Source organism: Pezoporus flaviventris, unplaced genomic scaffold (assembly GCF_033815535.1).
Source record: "Pezoporus flaviventris isolate CSIRO_AGI_PZ_B2104156 unplaced genomic scaffold, CSIRO_AGI_Pfla_v1 ptg000004l, whole genome shotgun sequence".
NCBI lineage: Eukaryota > Metazoa > Chordata > Aves > Psittaciformes > Psittacidae > Pezoporus > Pezoporus flaviventris.
In genome coordinates this window covers 1,039,435-1,053,222 of record NW_026892552.1, presented here as the reverse complement: position 1 = coordinate 1,053,222, position 13,788 = coordinate 1,039,435, and the positions used below count along the sequence as shown (strand labels likewise).

Sequence of the window (13,788 nt, the reverse complement as noted above, 5' to 3'; positions counted from 1 at the left end):
TCAGTATTTTGGTTAGGACTGAGCCAATACTTATTGAAACAATGTGTGTTTAAGATGCAAATTGAAAACTTAGATTTGATCTGATATAAATGTGTGAAAGATTTCCTTCCTTCTTAGCGGTGAACAGGATTAAAAAATTTGGTCTTGCATTTGAAAACAAATTATTTTCTGCCACATGATTATTTACATGACTGTAGTAAAAATAAATAATGTAAGCAAGCCAGTCATGATCTTAATTTATTTTTTTGAAATGCAGTTGGTTTGTTTTCTTTAATGTGTTTTCTGAATGTTACTAATCTTATCCATTAAAGTAAAAAATGTTTTGTAGAAATTCTTTGCTGTTTATTCTGAAGTTTAAACAAAATATTTTTGGAATACATAGGTTGGAAGTTCAGGTTTGCATATGTTAATATGTTGTGCTTCTTTTTCGTGATCATTATTTTATGACATTAAACAGATTGCTGCAGTACATAAATTCATCGTAGTCAACAGACCTTTTTTTCTCTAGCTTATAGTTCACTTTTTTTTTTTTGTGTGTGTGTGTAGATAAGAACTCATGAATGGATGCATCCACAGACCAAACGGTTAAAATTTAACATACTTCTAACAACGTATGAAATCTTGCTTAAGGATAAGGTAATCACATTTCTTCAGAGAGATAAAAATAATTCCTCCATTGTAGAACTCTCTTTAGACTTACATGTGTTTGGGTTGTGGGCCATTGCATTTATAGACAATGATAGCTCTTGCTTTTTGAACTATGACAGTGCATGGTTGGAGTTTTGGGGTTTTTTTTTTTGTGCGTGGTTTGTTGGTAGGGGTGGGGCTTAAGCACTTCCTGATTTTCTGTATCTGTGGTGAGGTTTTCAGTCATTTTCCATTTTGTTAAGTGGGTAGCACTTCCTTTTTCTTTAGTTTGCTTGGGATTTGCATTCTGTAATAATCTCCCATCTTCAGTAGCTCTACTTTGCAGACTACCATCAAGGAGCTGAAAAAAGAGCCTAACCCCAGACATGATTCAGAGCTCTGAAATTCCATGTAGTTTCTCCTTTGTTATTGTGCATACAGTAGTATGTATACCTGTATTAATACTGTCTCCATAGTGGTAGCACACAGTTACTGTTAGTCCTTCTAACAATATATGGAGATTTTTATGGATAGTCAAGAAGCAGACCATTTTTACTTCGTTTGTACATGCTGGGAAGAAGAGGTCAATAGTGATTTTTTTTCTGTGATGTAAAAATTAGTGTGGGTCAGGCTTCTGGCCATTTTCTTCCTTTAAAACTTTAATTATGCAATGTGTGTTTGTATGACATTTCCCCCCTCATCCATTTTTTTTAAAGTCATTCCTTGGTGGTCTGAATTGGGCGTTCATAGGAGTTGACGAAGCTCATCGTTTAAAAAATGACGACTCTCTTCTATACAAGACTTTGATAGACTTTAAGTCTAACCATCGTCTTCTTATTACTGGAACCCCTTTGCAAAACTCCCTGAAAGAGCTCTGGTCTTTGTTGCACTTCATCATGCCAGAAAAGTAAGAGAATTTTACATGATTCTTTTTAACATTTTTTGGTCAAGGTTGTTACTGTGAAATAGTGTAGTGATTTGAGAATTGATAGAGAATCATACTGAAAGATAATGTAAATGTTTTATATCAAAGTAGATGCATATATGTTTTCATGAAATAACACTGGTAACAGTTGTCTTTTTTTTTTCATTTTAACAATCCACAGACATCAGTGTATCACAGTGATCAATGCATGGGTGAAGACCTGGAAAAAAGGCTTCATCTTAGCCTAAGAGGAAAACAATATGGGGAAATTTACTCTGAGAAAATAGAGTGGAATCTTTTCTGTGTTAGTACTATTAATGAAAACAAAGTTGTATGAAGATTTGCAATACCTTGTAGTTCAGTTACATAGCTGGTTTTCCCGTATGGTTTGCATACAGTTGCAACACAGTTACTGTGTTGACCTTATTTTGTACTCACTTTTGTTTATACCTCAGATAAATTGTAGCTCATGTGTGAAAGCACATATTCCTGTCAGGCGTACTGTAAATGCCAGGATCATAACTCTATTTAGTTTAAGCTATGGATTATACTGTCTGCTTCAGAACCTTACAAGCAGAGCCACTATGGTCTAGTACCCATTCTTCATTTGATGGTGAAGTCTGTTCTCCTAGTCTGTGGCATAGAGGATAGTCATGCTTTAGGCAGGCAACAGAAGCTGCAAAACATACATTAAGTAGTCTCTTGTTCTCTTGCACACCCTCCAGCTATGCAGGTGGTTGTTTTTTTTTCTTCTCTTGATAAATGTATAATAATGGAATTTTTGTAACCATCTAGGGAAGTATCCTTGCAGAAGAAGAGGTATGTTCCATTTCCACTGGGGAAGTTAAAATTTAATTATGTAGTTTTTTTTTTTTTTAATTCCTTTCTCTATTCATAGGCAAAGTATTTGGAATTTCTTGTCAGATGAAAATTCAGAAATTGGCTAAATTAAACAGAAGGGAAGAAATCTGTATGTGTGTGCGCACTCTTTATGTTGTGTTTAACACATTCTGTCTTTGTGTTTTCTTATTTCTTGAATTTTGCTCCTTCAGGTCATTCACAGCATGTCAGTATTTTGTGTTCATTCTTCTTTGTTTTGTTGAAGGTTTTCCTCCTGGGAAGATTTTGAAGAGGAGCATGGCAAAGGGAGAGAGTATGGTTATGCAAGTCTTCATAAAGAACTTGAACCATTTCTGCTGAGAAGAGTTAAAAAAGATGTAGAAAAGTCTTTACCTGCTAAAGTTGAGCAAATTCTGAGGATGGAAATGAGTGCATTACAGAAGCAATATTACAAGTAACAACACTTTTTAAGTTGAGCTCTTTCAGTGATATATCTACAAGGAATTTACTGAAATATAATAGTTTTTATAATGCAGTTTGAACTTCAGGCTTCTAGGGTTTCACAGCAGTAAAATTCTTGAAGCAAGGGCTCAAGAATTATACTAGTCTAATGTCACGTAGCTTTTGTTTGGCATGGTTGTACATTTTGGGGCGGATCTGCTTTTTTCTTTGGCTTGATTATATTGTGAGAGCTTATATCTGTCTTGCTTTCACATATGATTAGAATTACTTACATTGTACATCTTACACTATAGGTGGATTTTAACGAGGAATTATAAAGCCCTCAGTAAAGGTTCAAAAGGCAGTACCTCAGGCTTTTTGAACATCATGATGGAGCTCAAGAAGTGTTGTAACCATTGCTACCTCATTAAACCACCAGATGATAATGAATTTTACAATAAACAGGAGGCTTTACAGGTAATGACACTTTAATATTATACATATATATAAAAGTTCTATTTTATATCTGTAATATTTACACAGTTTTATGGTGCTCTGGAGGTTTATTTATTCTAAGTATATTAAGAAGTGACAGGTTCTCTGGAAAACATGCATCCTGTATTTTACAGGTGAGTGAATTGATTCTTGTTTCTTAATTAGAAATGAATAATTGACATATAAGTGACTAAATATTCCCAGTTTTAATTACAATCAAAGTAAAAAGGAAATAGTTTGAAACAGGGTGTGTATTTTCATGCAAAATAAACCTACCTAAGTAAAATAAAACAGCTAAGAGGGTAAATATAGTGTGAGTGGAAGTGCATGTAACTGGCAGTGCTATACCCAAAACCTATGTGACAGGAGGAACTGATCTACAGAATACTTTGAAGCTTTTTTTGTAGTCAAATACTGTTTTCTGTATGCCTGCAAACAACCAAAGTGAAAGGAAATGGTAGTAATGAGCATCAAAAGCTCCATTATATTTTGCTACTTCTTGTAACAGATAAAACCAGTTACCATCACTACCAAAGATGATATGCTGTTTCTTCTGGTTTTTTAAGGTTAATACTTGTACTAAATCTGTTGAGGATTATCTGTTGAGCAACAGATAAGAAGACTGCTGTTATTGATGCAGTTTATGCCAACATAAATATTTCTAAAGATTTTTTTTCCTGTAGTTTTTCAAGTTCATAAATAACTTTCTAAAGCTACTAGTTTGTGCAGTGAAAAATGTTCTCCTTTTTGGCATGAAGAGTAAATCGCCTAACTAAACTGAGCATTCCCTAAACTTGTCCCAAGCATCTTCACATAACATTTTTAACATTAAATTTCACATTTGCTTGAGTTTCTGTTCTGAGAAGGCTTAACAAGCTTTAGATGGGTTACAGTGTTAGGCACCACAAATAAGATTCTTACTTTATCTTGTGATAAAGAGAAACTTGATTGATAGGTTTTGTTTAAAATACTTAGAGAAATAAGCAGCAGTACCTGTTCCTTTTCAGAAGATGTAAGGCGAAGAGAAAGTAGTACCAAGATAGTTGTGTTTTATTTTTTTTCTCAGTCTTAGATTTCACTGGTTACCAAATTTGATTTTATACTTTGCAGAAAGGAATTTGGGTCTACGTCATAACTGCTTAGATTTTTAAGCCATTTTACGTTTACTTCATCTTTTGATGAGATGTTAAGATGTGACTTTAAAAGGGAGCTGAACATTTCTCTTTTGTGATTTAGTAATCCAGTTGATTTCAGTTAGAATCAACTAAAATCAGAGTGAACTTTTTTAGTTAATGCTGCATACTAGTAAGATTATATAGCAGTGATGTCTTCTTGTGTTTGGGCTTTTTTGTGTGGGGTTTTGGGGGTTGTTTTTTTTTTTTGGCTGGTTGGGTTTTTATGGTTGCTTTTTTTTTTAGTTTGAGGAGATTACATATTATATGCACATCTTAAATTATGAAATTCTTCAGAAATGTCAGATTTTGCCTTTTTTGCCCCTTTTTTCTTCCCTCAGCACTAGAAGGAAAAGCAAAACTTGAATATCTAACCAACTGCTGTGTATAATAATGCTGAGATGAACTTATTTCTTAATATGTATTTCTTGGATTTTGTAGCATTTAATACGTAGCAGTGGGAAACTAATCCTTCTTGACAAGCTACTGATTCGTCTGAGAGAACGTGGCAACAGGGTTCTGATTTTCTCACAGATGGTGAGGATGCTGGACATCCTAGCAGAATATCTGAAGTATCGTCAGTTTCCCTTTCAAGTAAGAATCTTGGTGGTAGTAGCCAAGAAGCTTTGATCTTGAATATTAGAAAAATCTTTTCTTTACCTGAGGTGACAACTTGTTCAGAGGATATGAGCTCGCTGACATTCAGAAGCCCCCTAGACATGATGCTGGGCAGCCTGCTTTTGCTGTCCCCAGTTAAGTTGGGGAGTTAGACAGTATCACGTCCCTTCCAAACTCATCTGTTTTGTGAATATGATCTGTACCACTTTGCTTAAGAAGACACAAGAAAACATGTTCTCTTTTGATAAAATCTGGCAATTGCTATATGCTAAATAATAATTTGATGTTAAATAGATGAATTAAAAAAATACAAGAATTAATGCATCATAGGTTTTCTTTTTTTCTTCACATAACAGGTTTGGCATTTGAGAATTTGGGGTGCTCTGATTTTGAATATAGCATAAGAATTACTTTTTAACTGTAGCATTCAATCTCTTTAGAGACTTGACGGATCAATAAAAGGGGAATTGAGGAAACAAGCACTGGATCATTTTAATGCAGAAGGTTCAGAGGTATGATTTTTTTCTCCTAAGTAATCTGTTTTATTTTTTCCTGAGAAATACAGAAAAACATTGCACAAAAATGGAGGCTGAGGAAAGTGAGGAATATATCAATATTGTTGAAAATTCATTGTTATTGTCTAGATAATAGGGTTTACATCTGCTAATTTTTTAGTCTGAGATTAAGTAAAAAACACATTAACTACATCATTCAATAAATATAATTTTCATAATTTGTTTTTTTCTAAAGCTCTTTATCAGAGTAATTTTAATTACTATATAATGCTGCAGAAATTCAACCTCTGCTTTGGACTTTAACCAACAGTGTTTAGAAGAGCTTTGAACTTAAAGCAGTTATCATCAAAAACATCCATTGGCAGTGGCAGAACTGTATTCTTTTGTATATATTCTTGCATGAACAGCCATCTGTAACTTTTTCAAATGTGGGTTCTGTTTTCCTCATTTGTTGCTACCTGCTTAACTTGTCCTGGAAGAAATACTAAAGAACAGATTTCTAGATATTCCTTGTGAGCAACCTGTGAATGTATAGGTGTCTGTCACAGATTCTTTCTTTTTTGCATTAGTATTCTTGATATGCAAGCCATTCCATACCTTTGATCAGCTTAAATTTTTTGTCCTACAGTGGCAGATTTGGGGAAGTGAAGGTTGTTTTTCTTTTTTTTTTTTTTTTAATTAAATCAGTAATTAAACCATAGCATGTGTCAGTTGCTGCTCCAGCTTGTTTCTGCTATGATGGAGGGAGAAGGACTTAACTCCGTACTGAACTTCAGACATTTGTTAAATACAAAAGTTAATTTTGTTTTGGATTTCTAGCATAGACATCAGTGCCTTTTCCTGAAATCTTTGCAGTTACACTGTACCTTTTTGAGATTCGGAGAAATTTGGACTTTGTGCATTCCAAAAATGGAGGCAAATTATGCATTTATGCAGCAACAAAATTGTGTTCTCAGTTTTATATTTTATTTCTTTCCTAAAAATGCAGAGCATTCTGTATGTTTTTCAGTCATTACTGAGCTAGAGGCTACATTGAAATTTCTAAAACAGTTCTCAGGACTCATTCTTGAGTGTAATGGCTTGTTATTTCCTGTGACTGAACTGAAAATTGGTTTTTTTTTATTTTATTTTTTTAATCTGTTTTACCTGTTGTCTTGAATTTCTTGTGTTGTTTTATTGCATGTCTCGAGATCCTTCTGCAGTCCTTCAAAGTTGTCTCTGAATGAATAGTTGTATGTCATTTGCTGGCTTTTTCACCTTGCTTGTCCCATTTTCATACTGTTCATGAATACTTTGAACAGCATTGAACCTGGCAGATGACTTTTGCTTCCTGTCTCTTAAACAAGTTTTATGTCAAGCATCTTAGCTGTTCTGGCATGGCTGCTTAGTCTTTCATGCTTTAGGGCAGGGGGTGTGTGAACAGAACTTTGTTACACAAAAGGCTTTAACAGTAGGGCTTTTGTACTTTTAGGCCAGTCTTTGGTTGGTTGGGATATTTTGGTCAGTGATCATCATCATCTTAAGATGCTGTTTCCTTTAAACTGTTAGGAACTCAGAAATTGATACCAATGTTTGTTTCTACTTGAAGGAGCTTTAACTATAGAACAGTTATGGAATTGGTGGTATATGATATAGTCTGTGCCACAAACCACGTAAAGAATTGTCATACTGGTTCCTTTAAGAATATTGCAACTATTATATATAAAACTATTTCTTATTTTATGATTTCAGGATTTCTGCTTTTTACTGTCTACCAGAGCTGGAGGATTAGGTATCAACTTGGCATCTGCTGACACTGTAGTTATATTTGATTCTGACTGGAATCCACAGAATGATCTGCAAGCACAGGCTAGAGCACATAGGATTGGACAAAAGAAACAGGTATGCACATTCAGCTTTTAAGATCCGAACCTGAAGGAGGGTTCTGTACAGTTAGCCGTTTGCTTGGTCAGTACCATTCAGTCTTCATGTATTTTTGAGAATAACTAATACATGCTGTATATGTAATGTTAGTAATGCTGATTTAATTTTTTTTTTTTTTTTTTTTTTTTTTTAAATCTCCCATGTATGGAGAGATAATATGGGTGGGAGAGGGAGAAGAGTTGTGTTATCTGTCTCACATTTATTGGCATCATGTCATTCTAGACAATAGCTGCTACACCAGGCACATCTCACTTGCTTAAATATTTCTTAGTTCTCTTCAGTACTAAGTACTTAGTTCTCATACAGTAATAATTTGAAATGGGGCAGTTTTGCTTTTGGCAATGCTTGTGCCAAACCACTGAAGCTTAAAAAAGGCAGGTATAAGAATTAATTTCTCTGTTGCCTCTGTTTTTTTGTTTTTTAATTATGTAAAGTCTGTGGCAACATGATTAACCTAGTAATTCATACTTGAAATCAGTCAACAAATTCATAAGCTTTGTAGTGAAGACTGAGATTTCTTGTTGTTGTTGCTTACTATTTTTATAATATACATAGGTTAATATTTATCGGCTAGTCACAAAAGGATCAGTAGAAGAAGATATTCTTGAAAGAGCCAAGAAAAAGATGGTGTTAGATCATCTAGTAATTCAGAGAATGGACACTACAGGGAAAACTGTACTACATACAGGATCTACTCCTTCAAGGTATGTTTATATTTATTGCCATACCAATTTACAGTTAAGTATGTTTGACAAGTAAATAAAAAGGTAAGTGGCTTCACTTGTTTAATTAAAGGCAAAATAAGGTTTAAAAAATAAAGATGCGAAGTATATTGGCTTTGTAGACTTTTATATACATACATATATTAAAATATATATAGTTTTTATTTAACAGCAAGAAGAAAGTTTAATTGACTCATGATTATAAAGAACTTTTTCAAGTTATGAAGATAAAATGTTTTTCCTCAAACTTACTTTATTTCAGCTCAACACCTTTTAATAAAGAGGAGTTATCCGCAATTTTGAAATTTGGTGCTGAGGAACTTTTTAAAGAACCCGAAGGGGAAGAACAGGAGCCCCAGGTATCTATCTGGACTAGATAGATAATATAATAACTTAAAATATGTATGAATTACTTCGTTGTAAAGAGAAACTTCTTTTATAGGAAATGGATATAGATGAAATTTTGAAGAGGGCCGAAACTCGGGAAAATGAGCCAGGTCCATTAACTGTGGGAGATGAATTGCTTTCACAGTTCAAGGTATTGGTCTGTTCTTTCCTTCCTGCATATTACACTTTCCTTTATAAACAGTACTGTCTTTCTTCTGTGTGCCTGTCTCTTCATTCTTAAGAAAGAGATGCCTCAGTGAGTCAAATCTGCATCTCTTTCTAATAAAATGTTTTTTCACTTATACAGAGAACCAACCATCAGTATACAAATTTCAAAATACGTTTTGTATTTTGCTAACAAAATAAGAGGCATTCATTAATGTGTGATCAGAATTCCAGGTAGTTTTGTGCTTTATTTACTCACTTTGTTGTTAAGTGCATTGATATCATGGAACGCAAAATACAAAGTTTGCATTTTTTGTTTGATGACTTCTCAAAGTGGCATTCAGCCCTGAAGTAAGATTGAATACAAGTGTTATCAGTTAAACATATTATAATGTGAGTGCAAAAAAAATATGCAGAACTGGAGGTATTTGTTTACATCAGCAGATTATGAAATAGATCTCCTACTGATGACTCATTTGCAATATATTTTGGTTTCTACAATATATTAATGTTTGATTTGTTTTACATTATTATAATTTCACATAAGCTCGGGCATTCAAATGTTGTTAGCCCTATTTTGAAGAAAGTTAAAAAGCAGTCTGCAGCTGTCAGAAGGGTGTTTCACCACGCATTGGTAATAGCAACTTTTAAAAGAAGAAAAAGATTCTCATCTTATCTTAGCCCATGTTGCATGGAGTCTCATGTCTGTTTCATAAATGATTAAAAATACTTGCACTAGAGACTGTGTTTTATAAAGTATTTTGTATGTATGAATTTTATACATATTATACAACAATAGCGTACGTCAAATTATACAACAATAGCGTACGTCAAATATGTAAGTACATAAATATGCCATCTAGAATTTTGTTTTCCTAAAATATTTGTTGATTAAACTTTTTCAAATAAAGTCATGTATCAGTTTGTTAAAAATACATATAATCTGACATACAAGGTGGCCAACTTTTCCAATATGGACGAAGATGATATTGAGTTGGAGCCAGAAAGGAATTCAAGAAATTGGGAAGAAATCATTCCAGAAGTCCAGAGGCGAAGAATAGAAGAGGAAGAAAGACAAAAAGAACTTGAAGAAATCTACATGCTCCCAAGGATGAGAAACTGCGCAAAACAGGTGCTTCTTGGTTCTTACTGACCTGTACTTCTATGTTGCTGTTGGTTTAGTTAGTTTGTTGGGTTTTGGGTTTGAGTTTTTTCCCTCCTTTTCTGGACACATATTTTTGACAGGCTGCGTAAAACTTTACTTATGTTTGTTAATAATCTAGCTTTGAACTACTTACTCTGACATTCCAGATCAGCTTTAATGGAAGTGAAGGGAGGCGGAGTAGGAGTAGAAGATACTCTGGATCTGATAGCGACTCCATCTCGGAAAGGAAACGGCCAAAAAAGCGTGGAAGACCACGAACTATTCCTCGAGAAAATATTAAAGGATTTAGTGATGCAGAGATCAGGCGGTAAGACATGGGGGGACATGAATATTTAAAGACACAAGACATAATGATGCTTGAAAGTACAAAGAAATTCAGGAAGAATAGACTGCCTTCTGAATTTTTTTTTTATTCTAAGCGTTTAGAATTCACCTTATATGTTATGTGGTCCTGACATAGTTAACTGTCATAGCAAGAACTTGAACCCATTTTAAAAAGGGATAAAATTAGGTTTGAAAAATATTCTTGATTGTTTTGCGTTTCTTAATTTCTGCAACCCATGAGGACAGTGATTCCAAAATCCAGTTGTTACAATGGGTAAGCTTTTCCTTTAAGACACAAGCAAAGTCGTATGCTTCCCATTATTTTATCTACTGCAGTGCTGAAAGAATATGTAAATCTTTTTGGTGACAACTACAAAAATTTGAGTGGGTATTGTTTCCTTTTTGGATTTCTTGACACTAGGTGAATTAATGTGTTCCCATGCTTTTTTAAACTAAAAAAATATAAAATTCTATTTGAATCCTGTACAGTAAGTGCCTTCAATATTTGGTGCTAAAATATCTTTTGGGGTTGAAGGAGGGAATTTTTTTCTTCTACCTTTTTGGGGTTGTGAAATGTTGTTTTGCTTCTGAAATTTAGGTATGCATATTTCTCTGAAGTGCTGTAAAGCTTTCAAAGTATTTTTGGTTAGAAAAATAACTTTTAAAGATTCTCTTTGCCTTTCCGTTTCATCTAGCAATGCACTGAATTGGTACTTCTTCCAAAGGCTAATCTTGTGTTTGCACTAGCATTTGAGTCCTCAATTGTTTAAGAAATTTTCTTTCTTTTTTAAATTATTTTTATTATTTCAGTTCTATCCCAGGTATCTCCAGTTTCTTTCCATCACTTACACATTGCTAGAGAGAGTGTGGTTTTTAATGTCATATCTTCCAAAATGTTCAAATTACCTGTTGCACATTGCTCCTTTTACTGTATAAGGCATAACATAATGTCCATTTACTGTAAATCCACATTAAATTTTTATGATTAGATACATCCAGCTGCTGAATCTTGTGTCTTCTGAAATTAATAAAGCAATTTCTGAAATAAATCGTACTTACTATTGGATTATTTACATCAGTTCTTAAACCATTAAAATTCTGATTTTTTGGGAGTTATCTGGATACACTAAGCTCCCATACTTTATGGTGTTTTTTTTTCTGTTGTCCACATAGCATTATACTAGGATTAATAATCATATTAATACAATTGTGTAACTAATGCAGTTAGCTAAGCATATGTTTAAAAGGCAATATTATTTTCTGTTACTAGGTTTATCAAGAGTTACAAGAAATTTGGTGGCCCCCTCGAAAGGTAAATGTGTTTAATTATTATGTGTGTAGCAACTTGGAATCTTGTTCTCATAAACATTCAAGCAATATACCAAGAAATCTTCTGCTGAAGAGAAAATTAAGTGTTTAGTCTTTTGTCTCGGATATAGCAGAAGTTTAGGTTACATCTTCCCCTTCTCAGTCTATGTTATGTGTGCAAAGAGCCACACAGTAAATTTTTCAATTCGCAGGACTGTTTACTATCTTTCAACTTTACCTTCTGTCTTATTTAATCTTCATTGATGAAAATCATTCAACTGTCCTGTTTGATAGCCTGTTGAAAGCCTGTAAGTTTATTTGCTGTGACTGTCAAAAGTTAGTTTTGCATTTTCCTTACTGTCAGTTCTTATTTTTAAGCTTGCTTTATTCTATATTTCAGGAAGAACTTCCCTTCCTTACTTTCCTTAAAATATTTATGGTCTGTATGAGCTTATTGTGTATTACGATTCCTTTTTTGTTTTTAAAATAAATGCACAGTAACTTATCACAACACTGTCTGGTTAGGGTCCTTTTACAGTTTTTGTTCTATTGTCTCCTGATACCTAAATCACCTTTTTTTTTTTTTTTCTTTCCCCGTCTTAGATCAAAATTATACACAGCATAGCAAGTGTGGGTGACTGGTAACTTACATGATCATTTCTCTAGTTTCAAAGTCTGAAGGAATCATTCACAGTTCCTGAAATTTCAGAGATACTAAAATACGTGTTTCTTTTATTACAGGTTAGATGCTGTAGCTAGAGATGCTGAGCTAGTTGATAAATCAGAGATAGATCTTAGACGTTTGGGAGAGCTTGTACATAATGGATGCATTAAAGCTTTAAAGGACAATTCGTCTGGACAAGAAAGAGCAGGTACAATATGTTCAGGGGGCTTAGGAGGCAATAAAAAATGTCAAGTCTGAATTATTCTTGCTTTCTGATCATAACAAAATAGTTTTGTTGGGGGGAAAATGTAAATAAAAATGTTCGCATGCTGGGTGATTTTTTAAAAGGGCTGTAGTAAGGTGACTTTTTAAATTTTTTTTACTCTGAATTGTCATCAGAGACAGCAGTATGTCTTTGCTTTACTGTGAAATGGAGAAGTAATTTGTTATTTAGAAGACCTTTTGATTCTGAAGCTTAATTCAAGCATTTGGCTAAGAAAAGGTCATTTGGCGTAAGTGAAAGTTTGCTGGTATAGCATCAGTCTTACCTGCTTTCTTTATTACTTTCTGTATGGTATTTGTAAAGGTAAATATTTTAATGACTTTGTCATTTATTTTAAGGAGGTAGACTTGGGAAAGTTAAAGGCCCGACATTCCGAATCTCAGGAGTGCAGGTGAATGCAAAGCTAGTCATATCTCATGAAGAAGAGTTGGCACCATTGCACAAATCCATTCCTTCAGATCCAGAAGAAAGAAAAAGGTATTGTTGTTTGGTTGTTTTTTGGGGGTTTGGTTGGTTGGTTTGTTTCGTGTGGTTTGGTTTGTTTGGTTTTTGTTTGGGGTTGTTTTTTTTTTTAGGAAGTAGTAATGTTGAATGTTTTTCAAGTTTATTAGCTTTGTTTCAGATAACTGACTCAAAGCATACTGTGATGGCATTGTCCTCTATTCCCTGTAAGGACTGGCAGCATTAACGTGCTCCACATCTTTACTTCATTCTTTCTTCCCGTGCCATGGAAGCCAGTGACAGCTTTGGCTTCCCAATTGTATTCACTGGGGGCTGTATTCAGTTGCCAATAATAATTAGAATTAGAATTAGAATTCAGGCTTGCTGAAGACTTGCAGTATGTGTCATCTCTGCTTGAGGGGAAAACAGGAGTTGTTACTGCTCTCTGAACATTTTCCCTTCCCTCCTTGTGTATCACAATCCCTAAACTATCTGCTTAGTTAGCAGTTACACTGGATGATGATTTTTGCTTTTGTTCATGATTAGCTAACTCTGTGACAGAGCTCATGGCCACAGACAGATGTCTGTTCTTCACATTTTAGTCTTGGTCAGCTTTAAAGCACATTTCAATGCTGATTTTGATATTTTATAGAAATGTTAAGAAAATATAATAATGAATATTTTTGTTAATTTCCTAAATATACCAGCATCTTAGCAGAGAAAGTAAACCTAGTTAGATCACTTTTAATATGTTCTTTTCCCCCTTGCTAAAT

At 33.9% G+C, this 13,788-nt stretch overlaps 1 protein-coding gene across 6 annotated transcripts in view; it reads left to right on the top strand.

Moving 5' to 3' along the window:
• CHD1 (chromodomain helicase DNA binding protein 1) overlaps nucleotides 1-13,788 on the top strand; it is a 59,562-nt gene that overhangs the window by 33,216 nt on the left and 12,558 nt on the right. For all 6 annotated transcript variants that reach the window (XM_061445379.1, XM_061445377.1, XM_061445381.1 and 3 more), the window contains 15 exons: nucleotides 547-636; nucleotides 1,344-1,534; nucleotides 2,658-2,846; nucleotides 3,148-3,310; nucleotides 4,942-5,094; nucleotides 5,559-5,630; nucleotides 7,365-7,514; nucleotides 8,112-8,260; nucleotides 8,541-8,637; nucleotides 8,721-8,816; nucleotides 9,786-9,962; nucleotides 10,142-10,302; nucleotides 11,590-11,631; nucleotides 12,369-12,499; nucleotides 12,913-13,051. In XM_061445379.1, coding sequence (XP_061301363.1) covers nucleotides 547-636; nucleotides 1,344-1,534; nucleotides 2,658-2,846; nucleotides 3,148-3,310; nucleotides 4,942-5,094; nucleotides 5,559-5,630; nucleotides 7,365-7,514; nucleotides 8,112-8,260; nucleotides 8,541-8,637; nucleotides 8,721-8,816; nucleotides 9,786-9,962; nucleotides 10,142-10,302; nucleotides 11,590-11,631; nucleotides 12,369-12,499; nucleotides 12,913-13,051 — 2,000 coding nt within the window. The remainder of the gene's footprint in view (nucleotides 1-546; nucleotides 637-1,343; nucleotides 1,535-2,657; nucleotides 2,847-3,147; nucleotides 3,311-4,941; nucleotides 5,095-5,558; nucleotides 5,631-7,364; nucleotides 7,515-8,111; nucleotides 8,261-8,540; nucleotides 8,638-8,720; nucleotides 8,817-9,785; nucleotides 9,963-10,141; nucleotides 10,303-11,589; nucleotides 11,632-12,368; nucleotides 12,500-12,912; nucleotides 13,052-13,788) is intronic.